The sequence below is a fragment of the Aquarana catesbeiana genome, linkage group LG03, assembly GCF_042186555.1.
Source record: "Aquarana catesbeiana isolate 2022-GZ linkage group LG03, ASM4218655v1, whole genome shotgun sequence".
NCBI classification, from domain to species: domain Eukaryota; kingdom Metazoa; phylum Chordata; class Amphibia; order Anura; family Ranidae; genus Aquarana; species Aquarana catesbeiana.
This window is the reverse complement of record NC_133326.1, coordinates 301,236,134-301,253,368: the sequence shown is the minus strand read 5'-3', so window position 1 is coordinate 301,253,368 and position 17,235 is coordinate 301,236,134. Positions and strand designations below refer to the sequence as shown.

At 40.9% G+C, this 17,235-nt stretch overlaps 1 protein-coding gene across 2 annotated transcripts in view; it reads right to left on the bottom strand.

Annotated features, from left to right (window-relative positions):
- The window catches only part of MON2 (MON2 homolog, regulator of endosome-to-Golgi trafficking), a 230,655-nt gene that overhangs the window by 12,592 nt on the left and 200,828 nt on the right, over positions 1-17,235 (bottom strand). For both annotated transcript variants that reach the window (XM_073620251.1, XM_073620252.1), the window contains 2 exons: positions 12,257-12,464; positions 7,161-7,243 (listed from right to left, as the gene is read on the bottom strand). In XM_073620251.1, the coding sequence (XP_073476352.1) occupies positions 7,161-7,243; positions 12,257-12,464 (291 nt within the window). The remainder of the gene's footprint in view (positions 1-7,160; positions 7,244-12,256; positions 12,465-17,235) is intronic.

Here is a 17,235-nt window from a genome sequence, read left to right as displayed (position 1 = left end):
TTACCTGAAAGCATTTTTTAAAGTCGTATATTTTGACAACTGTGTAAAATGCAGTGTTACCTAGCCTGCTTGTTGAATAGTTGCTGAAAATATATTAACCAGCCAAACAGAGTCTACTGCTTTCAGTTTGTCTCCACAGACTTGTAGACATGCACTGGGAGGAACAATCTACATGCTACACTGCTAAGCAGGAAGCACAGCTCTGAATATGTAATAGGCAAATATTGCTGCTGTTGTGTTCATACATAACTACCTATTAGATGCAGAAGTTTTTTCATTAGACAAAATACCCATAATTTAATTTAAGCTGAATGCACATAAAAGATTAGAGATTATTATTATTTAAAGATACTTCTATAGCGCCGTCAATATACACAGCGCTTTACATATATATTATACAGTCCCTACCCTCAATGAACTTACAATCTAAGGTCCCTAACTCACATTCATACATATACATACTAGGCTAAATTTAGACAGGATCCAATTAACCTACCAGCATGTCTTTGGAGTGTGGGAGGAAACTGGAGTACTTGGAGGAAACCCACGCAGCCACAGGGAGAACATGCAAACTCCAGGCAGGTAGTGCCGTGGTTGGGATTCGAACCAGCGAACCTTTTTACTGCTAGGCGAAAGTGCTACCCACTGCACCACCGCCGCCCACATTCATTTGGGCCGTAAACACAAGGGCATTATTTAAAGGCTAGGTTCACCTTTTTTTTTTCCTTCTAAATTCCAGCTCCCCTATGTACCACTGTACCATTAATGTACCTCTCTGCAGAAAAATAAAAGCTCTCTTTGATTTTTTAGAACAAGTCCTTACCTTGGCCCCTCATGTGTTCCATAGAAAAGTTCATGACTTCCTGGTAATGTAGATTTGGGACGTAAAAACAAGTAAGACCCAGGAAGCAGTTCACCAGCTACATTCAGCAGCCTACACCGACAATGCAAACATGGGTGCAGCATGTGTATCCTCTAATGATGTCAGCTGATGAACTGCTTCCTGTGTCTTACTGGTTTTTACGTTCTAAATCCACATACCAGAAAGTCATAAACTTTTCTATGCAACACACCAGGGGCTACGGTAAGGCCCTGTTCTAAAAATCAAAGTAAGCTTTTACTTTTCTGCAACAGAGGTACATTAATGGTATATTAGTACATAGGGGAGCTGGAATTTAGAGGGGGAAAAAAGGTGAACATAACCTTTAAAGCTGAACACCAGGCAAATAAACAAAAATAAAAAAACCCTAAGCAATGAATGCATTTATGTATTCATTAAGGTCTCATTCAAACTGATCCGTACATCCGTGTAAAAGATCGTCTTCACCTGTGTTCTATGCAGCTATGTGCAGGAAGCCTGTTCAAACCGATGACAGGCCAGACAGCTGCATGAACCTGCATGGACCTCCAAGTCTGTCCCCAACTGCACATTTGTGTGTGACCGATTCATGGATCAGAAAGCAGTCTGTTTGCGTTCTGATGCGCGCATCAGTCTTGCACCAATGTACAGTTCAGGATGCACCTGGATGTCAGTGCAGCTGTCCACTAGTGATTGATTTGAACAGGCTACCTGCATGCAGCTGTACAGAATAACTGTGGATTCCACGCGGTAGAAGATGGCACTTCACATAGGTGAATAAATTGGTACTCCCGTGTGAATGAGGCCTTAAAAGCCATCAAATGTCATTTTAGTGTAAATACCCAACTTTCACTAACTATTGACCTTTTGCAATTTCCTCTACAGCAGCACTCTAGGACTGGACAGACTGGGACAGTGATAAAAGCCGACCAGCAAGATTCAAGCAGTGTAAACCTCTGCCTTTTAAATAACTGAACTGAATTCTCTATTCATTAAAGTGAACCATGTATACCAAAATATTTTAATGTTAACCACTTGAGACCCTGTGCTTTTTTTTTTATTCCCAAATCTCCTTAAACTAGCTTAAGCTTCACAATTACTGTGCCTTTAAACATATCGTTTGGACTGGGCTATTAAAATGGGCAGCATCGTGGCTAAGTGGTTAGCACTTCCGCCTGGCAGCACTAGGATCATTGGTTCGAATCCCAACCACAGCACTACCTACCTGGAGTTTGCATGTTCTCTCTGTGCCTGTGTGGGTTTCCTCCGGGTACTCCAGTTTCCTCCCACACTACAAAGACATGCTGGTAAGGTTAACTGGATCCTGCCTAAATTGAGCCTAGTATGTATCTGTATGAATGTGAGTTAGGGACCTTAGATTGTAAGCTCATTGAGGGTAGGGACATAATATATATGTAAAGCGCTGTGTATATATAGACATGCTGGTAATGTTAACTGGATCCTGCCTAAATTGGCCCTAGTATGAATGTGAGTTAGGGACCTTAGATTGTATGCTTCTTGAAGGCAGGTACTAATGTCAATGTACAATATGGTAAAGGGTTGCTTAAATTGTCAGTCCTATACAAGTACATGTAATAAAATGAATGATTCCTGTGGCAGAACAATTCAACTGTAGAGGCTGTAATACAACGCACTAGCTTGTGATGCATACAGCAAGCTGTGCTGTCTTCCTGGCCAAGTCCTGCACACTTCCCTTGTGAGACTAAAAAGAAACAGTCAGTCATGTAACATCTCAGCCATTCTTGAAGCACCTTGTATTTTTATTGATGAATATAAGGCATTCTCTAATTGGCGGAGGTGAAGTTTGTTATGTCATCTCCCTTCTCTGCTGGGGGAGTATGGGCTCTTGCCATAATGTGTGATGTCCCGTACACACGATCCGAAAATCGTACGAAAAACGCCGCATTCGAAACGATCGTACGATAATCAGTTAATTAGTACAGAGCTTTTGACAGCCGATCAGGACAGTTCATCCGATATTATTCTATTGGACATGCGTGGAAATTTTTTTCGTATGATGCCATTTAATCAGTATAACTAACGTTCGAAAATGCAGTTATTCGTATGATAATCGGATCGTGTGTACAGGGCTTGAGTATGTTGAGCTAAGTTGAACATTATGACACACATTTCTCTTTCAGCACTGGCTGACCCAGGCTCTCAATTGCTGCACTACGATCATCTCTTCACTTTAGCTCCCCCCACCCCTGTCCTTTTCTGCTATTGGGCAGCCACCAATGATGTAACTCCTAAACATGTGCATAGGAACTACACTGTCCCCTGCACCTGGGTTGCTTCTCGACATTTGAAAGATGTTGGAATGAGCTGGGAGTGTACAATGCACTATGTGGATGCCAAATAGAAAAAATACAAAAATTCTAGGAGGGAGACAGAAAAAACTTTGCATACTCTACCTCCTAGCTATTTTTTGCTTTAGCAGTTTAGTTCCACTTTAACCCCTTGAAGACTAAGCCTTTTTCTGACACTTGCGCTTACAAGTTAAAATCAGTATTTTTTGCTAGAAAATTACTTAGAACCCCCAAACATTATATATTTTTTTAGCAAAGACCCTAGAGAATAAAATGGTGGTCGTTGGAAAATTTTATGTCACACTGTATTTGCGCAACTGTCTTTCCAACCCAATTATTAAAAAAAAAAAAAACTGAAAAGTTAGCCCAATTGTTTTGTATAATGTGAAAGATGATTATGCCAAGTAAATAGATACCTAGCATGTCATGCTTTAAAATTTGTGTCCGCCTGCTCACTCGCCAGCCCAGCACTTACCCCAATCCAGGTCAAGGGCAGCTTCTCCTCCCGGCCAATCTGGTCACTTCTCCTCTCCTCAGGACCCACTTCCCGATTGGCCGGGAGGAGAAGCAGGCAGATATTAGCAAATAATAATTCACTATTTTCACACAAGTGGGTGGGTTCAGGGAGCAGAGCCCACCTTTTTTTTTAAGCCAATTAGAGCCACCGGCTCTAATCATGTGCTTCACATAAAAAAAAAAAAAAAGAAAGACTCGTAGAACTCTATGCATCCGGCGCCCCGCATGGAGATTAGGGGCCACGCATAGAGATTAGGGGGGTGGTGCCCCTGCGCCCCTTATGGACGAGTCACGGCTGGGTACAAGATACATTACAACCCAATATCTACAATATTTATTTTTGATGTGGAGCTTTTGAACCCCACCTAGGCAACATTGCCCTAGCTGATCTCTGTTCAGAGCATGAGCTATTCCAAAGGTCCTTCTTTCATGGTGGTATGATACTGTACAAGGACTTTGGACTTTACCTTGATGCAATAAATGTAAGTTGATTATGCACCCTATGGGAAGCAAAAGAAGAAGGATCTTATAATCCTTGATATACCAGATTGAGGGGGGGCTTTTTCTTGAGTGACCAAATTCTGCAGGGATATCATCCCTGAGAGGTTTAATAATGGTATAGACAGATTTATAAATAAAACCTGTTAATATAAATTCAGCAGAGAATACCACAAGGCAAGTCAACCTGACTATGTACTGTATATGTAATTTTTCTGCTGGCCACAGACAGGCACATCTTCCTCTTTATGTAAAAATGATTCAGGCATATTTTATGATATGCTTGCAGGTGTAAATTGTGTACAATTTAAAATAAATGCTTCTATGCAAAAATGTATAGTATCAGTCAAAGTACTCTGTAAAAGCTGTCATTTGAAAGCTGGAGACATAAAAAAATGATGTGCAAAGGGCAGTCAGCCAAACTGTTAAAGCAATCTTTTCAAGTGTCTGACAGTAAAGGTAGGCGAGTTCTGAACTCTATACAGAAACAGAGCAGAACATTTCATAACGTCTGCAGCAATAAACAGAAGTCTCTACACGATGCTCAGGAAAGAGCAAAATGGTTAGCACCCTTGCGTCGTGGTGCTGGGGTCATGGCCTACATTACCACGAAGGTTGAGAACTGCATAAAGTTTGTATATTCAAATTGTGTCAGTAAAAGCATCTTTGCTTAAACCAAAGCACAGAGACTAGTTAAATGGCTTCCGCCTAATAATTTTCAGTACTATGATCTTGGCACAGAAGAGGAAGGTTTGGTGCCTGCAACTTTAGTGCTTTATAAGTGTGCCCTTTCATGGATTAAAGTGATATAAAAGGCTTTCTTTTTTTTTTACAAAAAACATGTTATACTTACCTGCTCTGTGCAGTGGTTTTACATAGAGCAACCGATCCTCCTCTTGTCAGATCCCTCAGTGGCACTTTTGGCCCCTCCCTCCTTCCGAGTACCCCCCAGAGCAACCAGCTTTACAATGGGGGCACCCAAGCAGGCTCATTGCCTTTAGCCTTTACAACCACTTTAATTAGCGTTGGGTTTGTGTTAAAGTCTGAGGCTAGGAGGCAATGGCTAAATGTTAATGGTTATAAAGTACTTTCATTTTAAATATGGCATTTAGCTTTAGAGTTGAGATTAAAAGACAAATTGTACATTTTGCACAAGTTGTCCCCTAAAGTGGAATTCCAGGCTAGAACTAAGCTTAAAACTGCTCCCACCCCCTTCTGCCATCTAGACTAACTACCCTGTAGAAAGAAGATGCATATACTCACCTATACCCAGGGCACATTGGTCCAGTCATGTGATCTCCCCAGCTGCCAGCTTTAGGGGAGAGGAGAGAGTGAAGACAACGGTTGGAATGCCTGGGTGGTGATGTCATACATAGGCTTACTATGGGGCATCCATTGTCAATTGTCCCTCCTCTCACCTGAAGCAGGACACTGGGAGTTGATCATGTGACCGGACCAGAATATCCAGAGAATAGGTAAGAATATGCATTTTCCTTCCACAGGGTAGTTAGAATAGGTGTTACAAGGGGGGTGGGAGACGTTTGAAGCTTAGTTCTAGCCTGGAATTCAACCTAAAGGAAAGCAGCTTTTGTCTCGGACGACGGAAGCCCATCTGATCTGATATTCAACTTCATCCTTCAACCAGCAATCTTCACAGTATTGCTTCTGAAAATATCCTTGCTGGTTCCTCTTCAGCCTGCTCAAGCACTGTGGCCCTAATAAATGCTATTGAAAGCTGTGCTCATTACAGCCAGACAGAGCTGCAAAGTGAGCGCTGAAACAGGTGAGCTGCAGTGAGGGGGGGGGGGGATTGCATTCATAAAAGAACAGCTTTTACCAAAGGAAGAGTTGTGCTTTTAGTGTTAAAGCTCTAATTTAAAAGATAAGTTCACGTTTACAAAAAAATTTTAATAAAATAAATGCACATTCTTTGTAGGCAAAAAAATATGCATTTATTATTTTTTTTCTTAGGGACCTGAAGAACATTGCACCCACGATCAGCATATTGTGGGTGTAATGCCACGGTCCTGCAGACTGTCTGTGTATCTGTCTTCCCATACCTCTGCAGTTCCAAGAGTGATCAACAGCATCCTGGTGGTTAATCGAGAACTACAAGCTGACAGCTGCAAAGGTTGTCGGGACTTGTAGTCTTTCAATTCACAGAATATTGTAAATGAATGATGCAGCCGGGCAGGTGAAGAAGATCCACCCGCTAGCTGTAAAAACGGGAACTGGGGGGGGGGGGGGGGGGGGCAGTGCATTTGTAACATGATACATGTTAGACCCTGAATATGTTGGGTTAACATAACATGTTGCAAAAGGTGAACCTATCCTTTAAGGCTTAAAGTGGTTCTAAAGGCAGTTTTTTTACCTTAATGGTAAAAAAAAGGGTAAAAAGCCTTCTGCAAGGAGCTCTCTCACCCCAGCTCCCCCTTAGACTTACCCAATCTTGTTCCAGCGATGGGCATGAGAGCAGAGGCTCGCTCTCCTTACTGACATCAGCCAATGGCCCAGCTGCTGTCAATCACAGCCAGTGAGGAGATAGTGGGGGAGGGTGGGGGCTAAGGCCATAAGACACACAGAGGTGGCTCGGGAGTAAATATGCACGAGTACCCTCACAACAAGAGGCTTGTTGACATTGAGGTTGGTTGTGTATTTTTGCTAGGAAGCCTAGAGAAAAAGGATAACGGCACTTTGTTTAACAGTACAGTTATCCTTTATATTGTATGTAGGTGCCCCCCCCTATAACTGGGATAGGTACAATAAACTGTAATTTTCTTAGTAGTAAGGCATAATATAAATGTACTCACAAAGAATGTATGCAATACATAAAGAGCAAGCTAATATCAGATCTTTTGTATTGTTTCTGATTGTATATAGTGAGCCAGGATAAAATAGAACATTAAAACCAAATGAAACATAATTTACAAAACAAAAAGACCACTCCAGGTACTTACCATTTTCAGGGTGAGTTTTCTTAAGAGAATCTATGAGAGTGCTTACAGCTTTTAAAACAAATATGATTTCCGTTACACGTTGCCTGCAAGAATCCAAACATAAAATCACCATTATTCATTATGACTTATGCAAAGCATATTACAGTACATGTACTGTGGAAAGGTTTTCCCTCAACAAGCAGCTGACAGAAAGGAGGTATTTATAGCTGTGCACTTTATTTTGGCTAATGCAGTCTCAGGTCTACTTCAAATGTTAGGGCAATGTATCTCTTTGGAATCCCAAACATTTATTTTGCAATGAATCATAAATTATTACCATTTACCACAAAATTATAAGGTGCCGTTTATACTTTCAAGGAATGTCAAGTGCAAGTGTACAGATACTGGCTACATAGAATGATCAAGAATACAGTAACCTAAAGGCTGCTATGTACTGATATCTAAAATAAAAAACAGGATGAAGTAAAAATTCTGTAGGGAGTGAAGTAACATAAGCTGCTAATGTATCCATGCAAAAAGACCTCAGATCTCATATTTACACTTAAACGCAATAAAAAACAAAACAAAAAAAAACGGCCCTTTAAGAGCTATGGGCGGAAGTGACATTTTGACGTTGCTTCCGCCCTGCAATGGTATGGAGATGGATGGGGGCCATCTTCCCTTCACTTGTCTCCTTACCCACCATGAGAAAGGGTCCGATCGCCTCCGCCGCTGCCGACGGCTCCGGTAAGTGGTGGAGGACACAGGAGCGCGGCGGGAGGGGGGCCCTCTCACGCTGCCGATAAAAGTGATTTTGCAGGGAATCCGCCGCACAGACCACCATTAGCGGAAACCGGACCGCTGGTCAAAGAAGAGGATACCAAGGTTATGGCAGCTAGCTGCTGCCATAACAAAAATATTCTTCTTCAAAGTTAGGACTTATATCGGTGTGCTGCAGTCCAGAAGTGGTTAAAGCAGATTACACAGCACAGTGCTTGTGCTGTGTAATCTGCCCCCCTCTATAAAAAAAAAAAAAAAAAAAAAAAAACCTAAATCTGCCACTTGCTGTATCCCCTCTCTAAACAGACCACGATAACCAGGGCTGCTCCGCCCTGATCACCATAGTCAAAGTGTCTCCCTCTGTGACCTCCATGAGGCTGCCTGCTCTCCTCTCTCCCCCCTCACTCTCCTCCTTCCTCTGTGTTGTCAGCGTCCTCTCTGTCTGTCTCCGGCCCGGCCCCTGCCACTATTATTGTAAAAATAAAATCTTAAATTTGTCACTGCCAGCCTCTCTATTAGAGGCTGGCATGGCACACTGTGTATGTTGTTTTTAAAAACGAGCGCTGTAAATACTGAATTTCAGCTGTCTTCAGGCCGGTCACATGACTCACGGCCACTTTCCAGCTCCGATGGATGTGATCTCCCCGGCTCAGAGGGAGAGCATGGCCCCTCCTGCAGAAGACATTCATTGGAGCTGGAAAGCGGCCGCGAGTGATGTGACCGGTCTGAAGACAGCTGAAATTCAGTATTTGCAATGCTTGTTTTTAAAAACATACACAGTGTGCTATGCCAGCCTTTAACAGAGGGGCTGGCATAGACTTATATTATTGCATTAACAAACGCTTTAAAAAAACACAACATTTTTTAGACTTGGCTGAAGTAAAAAAAATCTTTACAGAAGTTTTAGAATAAACTCTTGCATAAGCCCCCCCCCGTGCTCCAGCAGTCTTGAAAATGGATCAGCACATTCAGAGCACATTCCATAGACAGGAACAGTCCACCACTGGACAGTGGGAAAGCGCAGTTTCCCAGAGGATCGGCAGATCAGGGGAGTATAAACTTTCTGCTCACCCCTAGAAAAAAAAAACTAACAAATGACCCATGCACAGCCCGACTGCATGGGTCAAATTTCCCCGGAGCTGGGATTTAAGACTATAATGATTGCTTCATACCACTATATGTGATAGTTTAAAACTGAACAGTTAGAATAACATATGACTTATTACCAACCTATTATGGTATGTCGTTGACATAACAAGTTGAAATAGTCATGCGCCCACAATCCCAATGTGCACTGTCATTTATTATCTGGAGATGAATCTGTAAATTAAAGCATGCTTATACTGAATGCTCTGATGTTTTAATTGTCATCTGGAATGAAATTATCATCCACTATATGTATCCTTGTTTCCTGTGTGATGTTCTGCTATGGTGGCTTTTGGTGTATTTAAAGTGTTACTAAACCCAGGACCCTTTATCAACTATATCTGGTCTCCCACAGTACACAGAAATGCAACTATTTTAGTAAATATACACTACCAAATACCTTTTCTCATTAGCAGCTAGAGCAGTCTTGTGACTTCTATCAGTATATGGTTAAAGCTTGTAGGCATTTTCATTCTCCCCTGCTTGTCCTATGATGCTGCAGGACCCTTATCCCTCTGTCTGGACAGTGCTGATTGGCCCCGTGCTGATCATATGCACTCTCCCAAGAAAAAAAAACAACTATCTAGCAATACACACCTAACTGAGCATGTGCAGCTTGTCCCCCAACCTCTGTTCTATCAGGAGATAGGAGGTTTGTGGACCATGGAAGAAGGGGAGGAACAGAGAAGAGAGGATGAAACATCCTTTTTTCACAACACATAGGATTAACGCCTTAGGTTCCACAGTGAGTATAACAAGTATGCTTTACTGCATATACAGATGGATTTTACGGTTCTGGGTTTAGTAACACATTAAAGCAAGTGTTTACCAGTTATAAAAGCTGGCTATCATACACAATGACCAGGAAAAAAAATGGTGCACGCGCAACCTGTTAAGCTCCATCTGACAAGCTGGACCTTTAATACAGCAATAAAATAGCAATAGCAATTATGATAGTAGTCCTCCAACGCTCCAGTGCCTGGTCACATGACCAATACTATGTTCACTAGGACCACGCAAGTTGCAGATACCTCTGGAAGAAAATTTTTTGGGCTATTTTATTATCAATTAAAAATCTCAGGCTGAACATTACAGTAAAGCTAAATTACAACTCTTTATGATTGACTTCTGGAATCTGCTAGTTCTAATTTGAAGTTGGAAGCTCCAGGGCTCTCATACTTGTCCTTGCTTCACTACTTAGTGACCAAGAACAAGCACACAGATGAGATAATCTAACACTTCATTGGCTACCTGCGTGTTCTGGACACAGTTGTATAAAGTCAAGGCAATCTTTTTGGTTATATGTGCCATACATATACTGTACCTTGAAATGTACTGGTACTAGAACAACCATTTTAGCTATTTGATTTGGCAGCAATCCCTTCCATCAGTGGAACACATGTAGGAACTGCTGTTCTACAGGAAGATTGTAATGTGTCACCCATGGATGTGAGCTGGTTTAAATCTGATTCACATTTCTAAACTTAACATCCAGAAAGATCCAAGGGGTCTGAATACCACTCAGGAGAATGTAAATGTCATTTTTTATGGGATAACTCTTCAATGGGGTAACTAATTAGCAAAGTAGAAAGGGAGTTGCTGTCAATATTCACTCTGTATGACTTTCAAATGTCTTTCTCCTGACAATTGCTGAGGGCCACATGGATCAAAGTGTCTGAAGGTAGAACTTTCTGTTACTGTATGACTAGGATAGAACTGGTACCTCTTAATACAACCCCTTAATAAAACTTTCATAAAGTATAAATCTAGTAACATAAATACATAATAATAAAACATACATAATTAAACACATAAAAATAATTACAATATTATCTTTTTTTAAACATATCAATATCTTACTGGTTATCTATAGTAACCAGTCATTTTCCATTGCTGGTTTACAGAATGAACTGGAGAGACTCACTGTTTGCTATGGCAGCAGAGATAAGACTCTAGGACTCTAATGAGGATGTGCATTAAGAGGTCTAGTTTTATTTTGTACATGTAGCATGTTAAGAGAGAAGGGGATCAGTTCAGATTAGGTTTTCAGCCTATAACCCAGGGACTGAATATGCAGCTTGTTACCTTTACTGTACGATTAAGATAGAACCAGTACCTCCTAATACATCAAACTTTCTAAGGCTTCATGTACACTCTACAGCTCCTAAATTTGAGTTTATGAGCTTTTGGCATTTTTTTTGCCAAAGCTCCTAAACTCAACTCCATAAAAGTCTATGTGTCTATATACACATAGGCTTTTAGGATCGTTTGGAAAATGCTGTGGTTAGGGGAGGTTCAACCCCCCTCTCCTGAATGCAGAAGAATCATGTTCAGGAGAGGAACGACTGCGGGCCACAAGACATGGCAAAATTTGCGGCACAATTTTGCTGCATTTTCCCATGACTGGCAGTCATATTAGGCTATATATGCATGAAGCCTTAAAATATAAATCTAGTACAATAAATAAGAAAATAAAAAATTATCATATCATTTTCTTTAACTAAAACATATTAATATTTTATTTTTCATTGCTGGTTTACAGAATGAACTGGAGAGACTGACTGTTTGCTATGGCAGCAGAGACAGGACACTTCTGAGGATATGCATTAGGAGGTCTAGTTTTATTTTGTATAAAAGTTAATTTAAATGTTCTGAACCATGCAAGTCAATGTTCTTTTATATATAATAATAATAATCCATGTCTTCAGAATGGAAGTTCTTCTGTAAACATTTCAATGTGCACAGTCCTAGCTAGAGGACTCTTGGCTGTGGAATTTAGGGCAGTAACTGAAAAGGGCTCCCAACACAACAGGTTTAATATCCTACTACGATTAATATTAAGCTCTGCAGGGGATCTGTTTTCTTTGCTTCTTGAGACCTTTCAACTGGAAAGTTTATACATCGAGGATGATTTGCCTGCGGACCTAGAAACCTTTACTGCATAGCATATTAAAAGAAAATCCACCACACAGTCTGTGACAGATATTTCACCCCAATAAAAACATAATACACATTAGTAATGTTTTTCAATATGTGGAATCCTGCATTCTTACATGTATTATTATATTTCAGGAAGGACACAGAAAAGAAGTTGAGCTGTACAATCAGATAAACATGCCTGCTGCATAATGTTCTATAAGAGGACAATCTGGTATAACATGCCATGAATACATGTTAAACCCAACGCATACCTTGGCAGAGGACATTTTCCGCTCAACCTTTCGTCATCTATGTAGCGGTGGAGAATATCTTGGGATCTCTTCAGCAGCACAGATAGTGCCATTCTAGAGATGTATCCTTCCTGTGGGGTTGTCACTTTATTGCTGAATGAGAACTGAAGCAAGGTCTCAAAGCACACTTTTGAAAATTCTTCTCGCATCCTGATGTCAATTTCGGCTTCTGCAAAACAGACTCTAAGGGGTTAGTGGCAAACAGAAAATAAAATATGTGCTTTACAATTAGAAACAAAAATCAATTACTTTCAGGAGAAGAATAGGAAGTAGAAAGGGAATTAATATACAACCACTGTGCAGTGAGATGTACATACAAAAAAATATTCTACGCTAGAGCGCACCAGCATCTTAGTAAAAAATGATTCCATCTTAATATTTATAAAAAGGATGTGCTGCTTTTTAAAAGGGAAGGCGGCTGTTGCTCAATATTTTTTTGCACCCCCCACGGAGATGGGCGGGAAGGAGACAGCGATCAGAGGCCTTACCTTAGGAGCTCAGTTCACCCGGTCCCTGACTGCTGGTCACAGGCAAGGCGGGATTGAGAGTATGCCGAGGGAAGAGCTTGGGCTTCTCCTTCCGGCCAAACAGTAAGTGGGTCCTGAGACTTCCTGGCCAATCGGGTCTCAGAATCCACTTCCTGATTGGCCGGGAGGAGAATCAGGAAGACATTAGCAAATATTAATTTGCTATTGTCACACAACTGGGTGGGCTCAGGGCGCAGTGCGCCGTGCCCCAAGCCCACCCTTTTTTTGAAGCCAATTAGTGCCTCAGGCTCTATTTATGGGCTTAAAAAAAAAAAAAAAAACAACTCCCCATTGAAATCCATGCATCCAGTGTCCTGTATGTAGATTAGGGGCCAGGCGCATGGATTAAGGGGGCAGCGCCCCTGTGCCCCATATGGACGGGCTGCCACTGATACCGAACATATTTACTTTGGTTAATGAGAGTAAATTTCTAAGGGCAGCCATAGACAGTTCGAATCTCGTCCGGTTCAGAAGGAACTGTCCGAGATTCGAATTGTGTGCAGGAAGGCTGAATGTACCAAGTTGATCAATACAACCAGCCTGCTGGATTCACTTCTGATTATCGCTAGCGACTACTATAGCAATAATCAATCTTTACTTACCTGCTCTGTGGAGCGGTTTTGCACAAAACAGCTTGCAATGGGGGCACCCGAGCAGGCATGTTCTCGAGTCACTGCTCTGCATGTCATTCACACACAGAGCCGCAGCTCGGCCCCACCTTCTCTCTCCTCATTAGCTCACTGGCTGTGATAACAGCAGCGGCTGTCTCAGCCAATGAGGAGGGAGAGACCTAGCAAAGCTGAGGCTCCCGTGCACAGCCCTGGAGAAAGATCAGGCTTGGGCAATTACTGGGAGGGCACTGAAAGTAAAAAGAAACCTTGAGCCTTTAGAGCCACTTTAAGGCTACAGTCTTACAAATATAATAATAACCCCACAAGAGTATGGAGATCATAAATAATCCTTATGGAATGATTAGTTTGGCTTTAAATTCTTGGTATTTAAAGAATAACTACAGTTTTAAATGACTTAATCCTAACTGTTTCCCTCCCCATGATGACTATACCTTTTTGTACTTACCTTTGATCCGTGGGTGACCCAGATCAGGAAAGACATTCTATGTCGGGTGGTGCTCTGACCCTCTTCACAGCCAAAGCTGAGGCTGCGAATGTGTAACCTATGCTCCACAGGACCTAATGGAAAAGCTGTCTTCTGAAGCCGTTAACGTAAACAACTTTTCCATTAGGACCTTTGGAGAAAAACTATGAATGCTCAGTTAGCCACTCAGCTTGGGTCACACCTCCTGTACTGCTGATTGAAGAGAATTACAAGGGTGAATATGTAGCATGTGGAAAGGGAAGATGATCAGTTCAGATTAGGTTTTCAGCCTATAAACCAGGGTCTGAATATGCAGCTTGTGACCTGTACAGTACAGTTAGAACAGAACCGATACCGCCTCATACAACCCATTAATAAAGCTTTCTTAAGCTTTAAATGTAATAACATAAAAGCCATTTATAATAATTGCACTATTATTTTTTTAAATTAGAACATATCAATATTTTACAGATTAAAAATATATGAATTTACAGTAACATACAGCATTATGGTCACTAGCTGGCACTGACAATCATTCATCATCATACATCATTTTAACAAAACATGGCAATTTTTTGCTGCAGCTGTGCAAACGTAAGCAAAACTTGTAAACCAAATTTTTTTGATAAATAGACCCCCCTAAATAATAAACATGTAGTGATACAGGGGTACAGCTGGCTCAGTACCCCAATCTTTATCCAGCTATTGTTGTAGTCCACCAATCATTACACCCACCCACTTTAAGCTAGTTTGAAATAATCATTTTTGAAACATCTGTCTATATTTCTAACAGTTGATGGGGATAAATTGAGGTTCGTTTATCTGTCATAGTGAACTGAAAAATTGAAGGAAGTTTAAAATTTTAGACAATTTCTAAACGACTGAAATTCTAAAAGTGAATGTGGTCCTCATTCAGAAGGTATTATAATGTGTATGTGCTTGGAAAACATTCATCTGCAGAACTTTCATGGTCATGATGAACAATTCATACATTTAAACCACGGTTCTCCAAATTATGGCCTGTGGGACACATCTAGTCCACTGCAAGATTTTATCTGGCTTGCAGCTAGGGTTAGTGGCATATCCACAATGCTCACAGATTGAGGTTTCACCTACTTATCACCTCCTCTCCCTCACCACACAGCCTCTACTCCAGGTCCCCCCTACTGTCCTGTCATCATCCCCGTTGTTGGTTGCTAGGACCAATAGGAACTGCCTCTGTCCAGACCTGCTCTGCTTCCCGACTCCCATCTTGCTGCTACAGTCATACTGTAATTCTTACAGTGACAAGGGGGACGCTAATGTAGACCCCAATGTAAGGGGAGACTCTGATGAGGACCCGGGTGTCAATGGAGGACTCTGATGGGAATCCTGATGTAAGGGGAGATTTTGACAGGGACCTTTATTTAAATGGGGTACTCTGATGGGGACCCTGATGTAAGGGGAGACTCTGATGGGAACCCTGATGTAAATGGAGATCTTGATGTAAGGGGGGAGCCATTACTAAAACTGACTACTTATGCAATATACCCATGCATTTAAATCAGATTAGGTTTTTTTATTTTGTTTATTTTATTAAGGAATACAAAACAATAAAAATAATTTTTTTTACAGTTTTGGAAGGGAGTTTGTAAAGTCAGTGACGGCCTGACTGAATGCTCTGATGAATGATTTTTCTGAAATAGATACAAAAACAGTAAGAAAATCTAATCGTGTTAGCCCCCCTGTCTTTGATGCAGGAGGGCAGAAACACACTGCAAGAAAAGAGAGCCACTAAATAGATTTAAACCTGTTCAAACAGTTGAAAGAAAAAAACAACATCTAAATGAAATAATAAATCGCAAACCATTATAAGCTTCCTTTTAAGGTAATACACCAGTTAAACAGATATATAAACCAAATGATGCTCATACTGTTTTTTGCGCAAATAACTTGTGTATCCCAGTGGTTATGTACAGATAGAAGCAATAAGGGTGCAATATGGCACTGAAGGGCGTCTGCTACCCCATGGCTGAGTCTCTTCACTTTGATTAACCCCATGACAGGTTTATTAAAAGGCTTAATTTTTCAACTTTGACTGGGATGTACCATTCATTTGCAAAAAAAAAAAAACATTGAACAGCAGAAAAAGCAGCTGCAGTAGAGGAAATAACTAAAGCCCCACCTAACAGCATGATGCAACAACCATAACTCTTATCTATTGAATCACACAGAAAATATGCATGACATGGTTTAACTGTCATCAGGTAACAATAAACTACTGACACTTTCCTTGGAAATGGGCTTTGACAAACAATGCCCTTAGGAGGCAGGGTGTTCAGCTTATACTGTAAGATCTATTCGAGAAACAGTCTGGGATTTTAGCTTCTACCCAAATTTAATTATGAACAAAGTTAATTTTTAATCAAAAAAGAAATGCAGTGTGCAAAACCGAGAAGAAAGCAGCCCCAAAGCTAATCATGGTCTTCAGGTTTAAAGCAAACTTGTGCTGGCAGACAGGCAGAAAGAGTAAATGCTGAAGTCTCTTTCTGCTTGTTGCCTGGATGCCAAACTGTTCATCTGCAGATCAGAAGCTCTAACTTTTTGTTACTTCAGTCTCTGAACAATTGTACTGGGTCATTGATTTCTAAATAACTATGGTCTGAACCAGCCAGGCACCAGGTATTTTTAGACAGGTCAGTAAAAAAAAAAAAAAAAAAAAAAAGCATTATTCTGATTTATGAAACTGACCCATCTTTTAAAGTACAGCAGGTAAAACAAGTATTGAACACGTTGCCATTTTTCTAGGTAAATATATTTCTAATGGTGCTACTGGCATTAAATTTTCACCACATATCAGCAACTCATGTCATCCACACATACAAAGAAACCAGAACAAGTTTCAGAAATGAAGTTATGTGTAATAAAATGGAATGACACAAGGAAAAACGTATCGAACACATGAAGAGGGGAGGTGCAAAAAGGCATGGAAAGCTAAGACACCAGCTGATATCTATCAGCAATTAGAAAGCAATCCTGCCCCTTTCAGAGTAAATTATCAGGTGGTCTCAACTGATGGCCTATAAAAAGGTGTCTCATTAGCAAGGTGTCACACAAGATCCTCATCCCGAAAGGGTGGGAAAAAGCTCCTGAGTACCTTAGGGCCAGTTCACACCAGATGCAGTTCCGTGTGCTTTTTTTCTGCACTAAAAATGCATGCACAGTGTTTTCCATTTATTCCAATGGCTCTAGATCACACCATGCAGTCAGTTTCCAGTCAGATTCTAATCCGGAAACTGACTGCATGGTGTGAACTAGAGCCATTGGAATACATGGAAA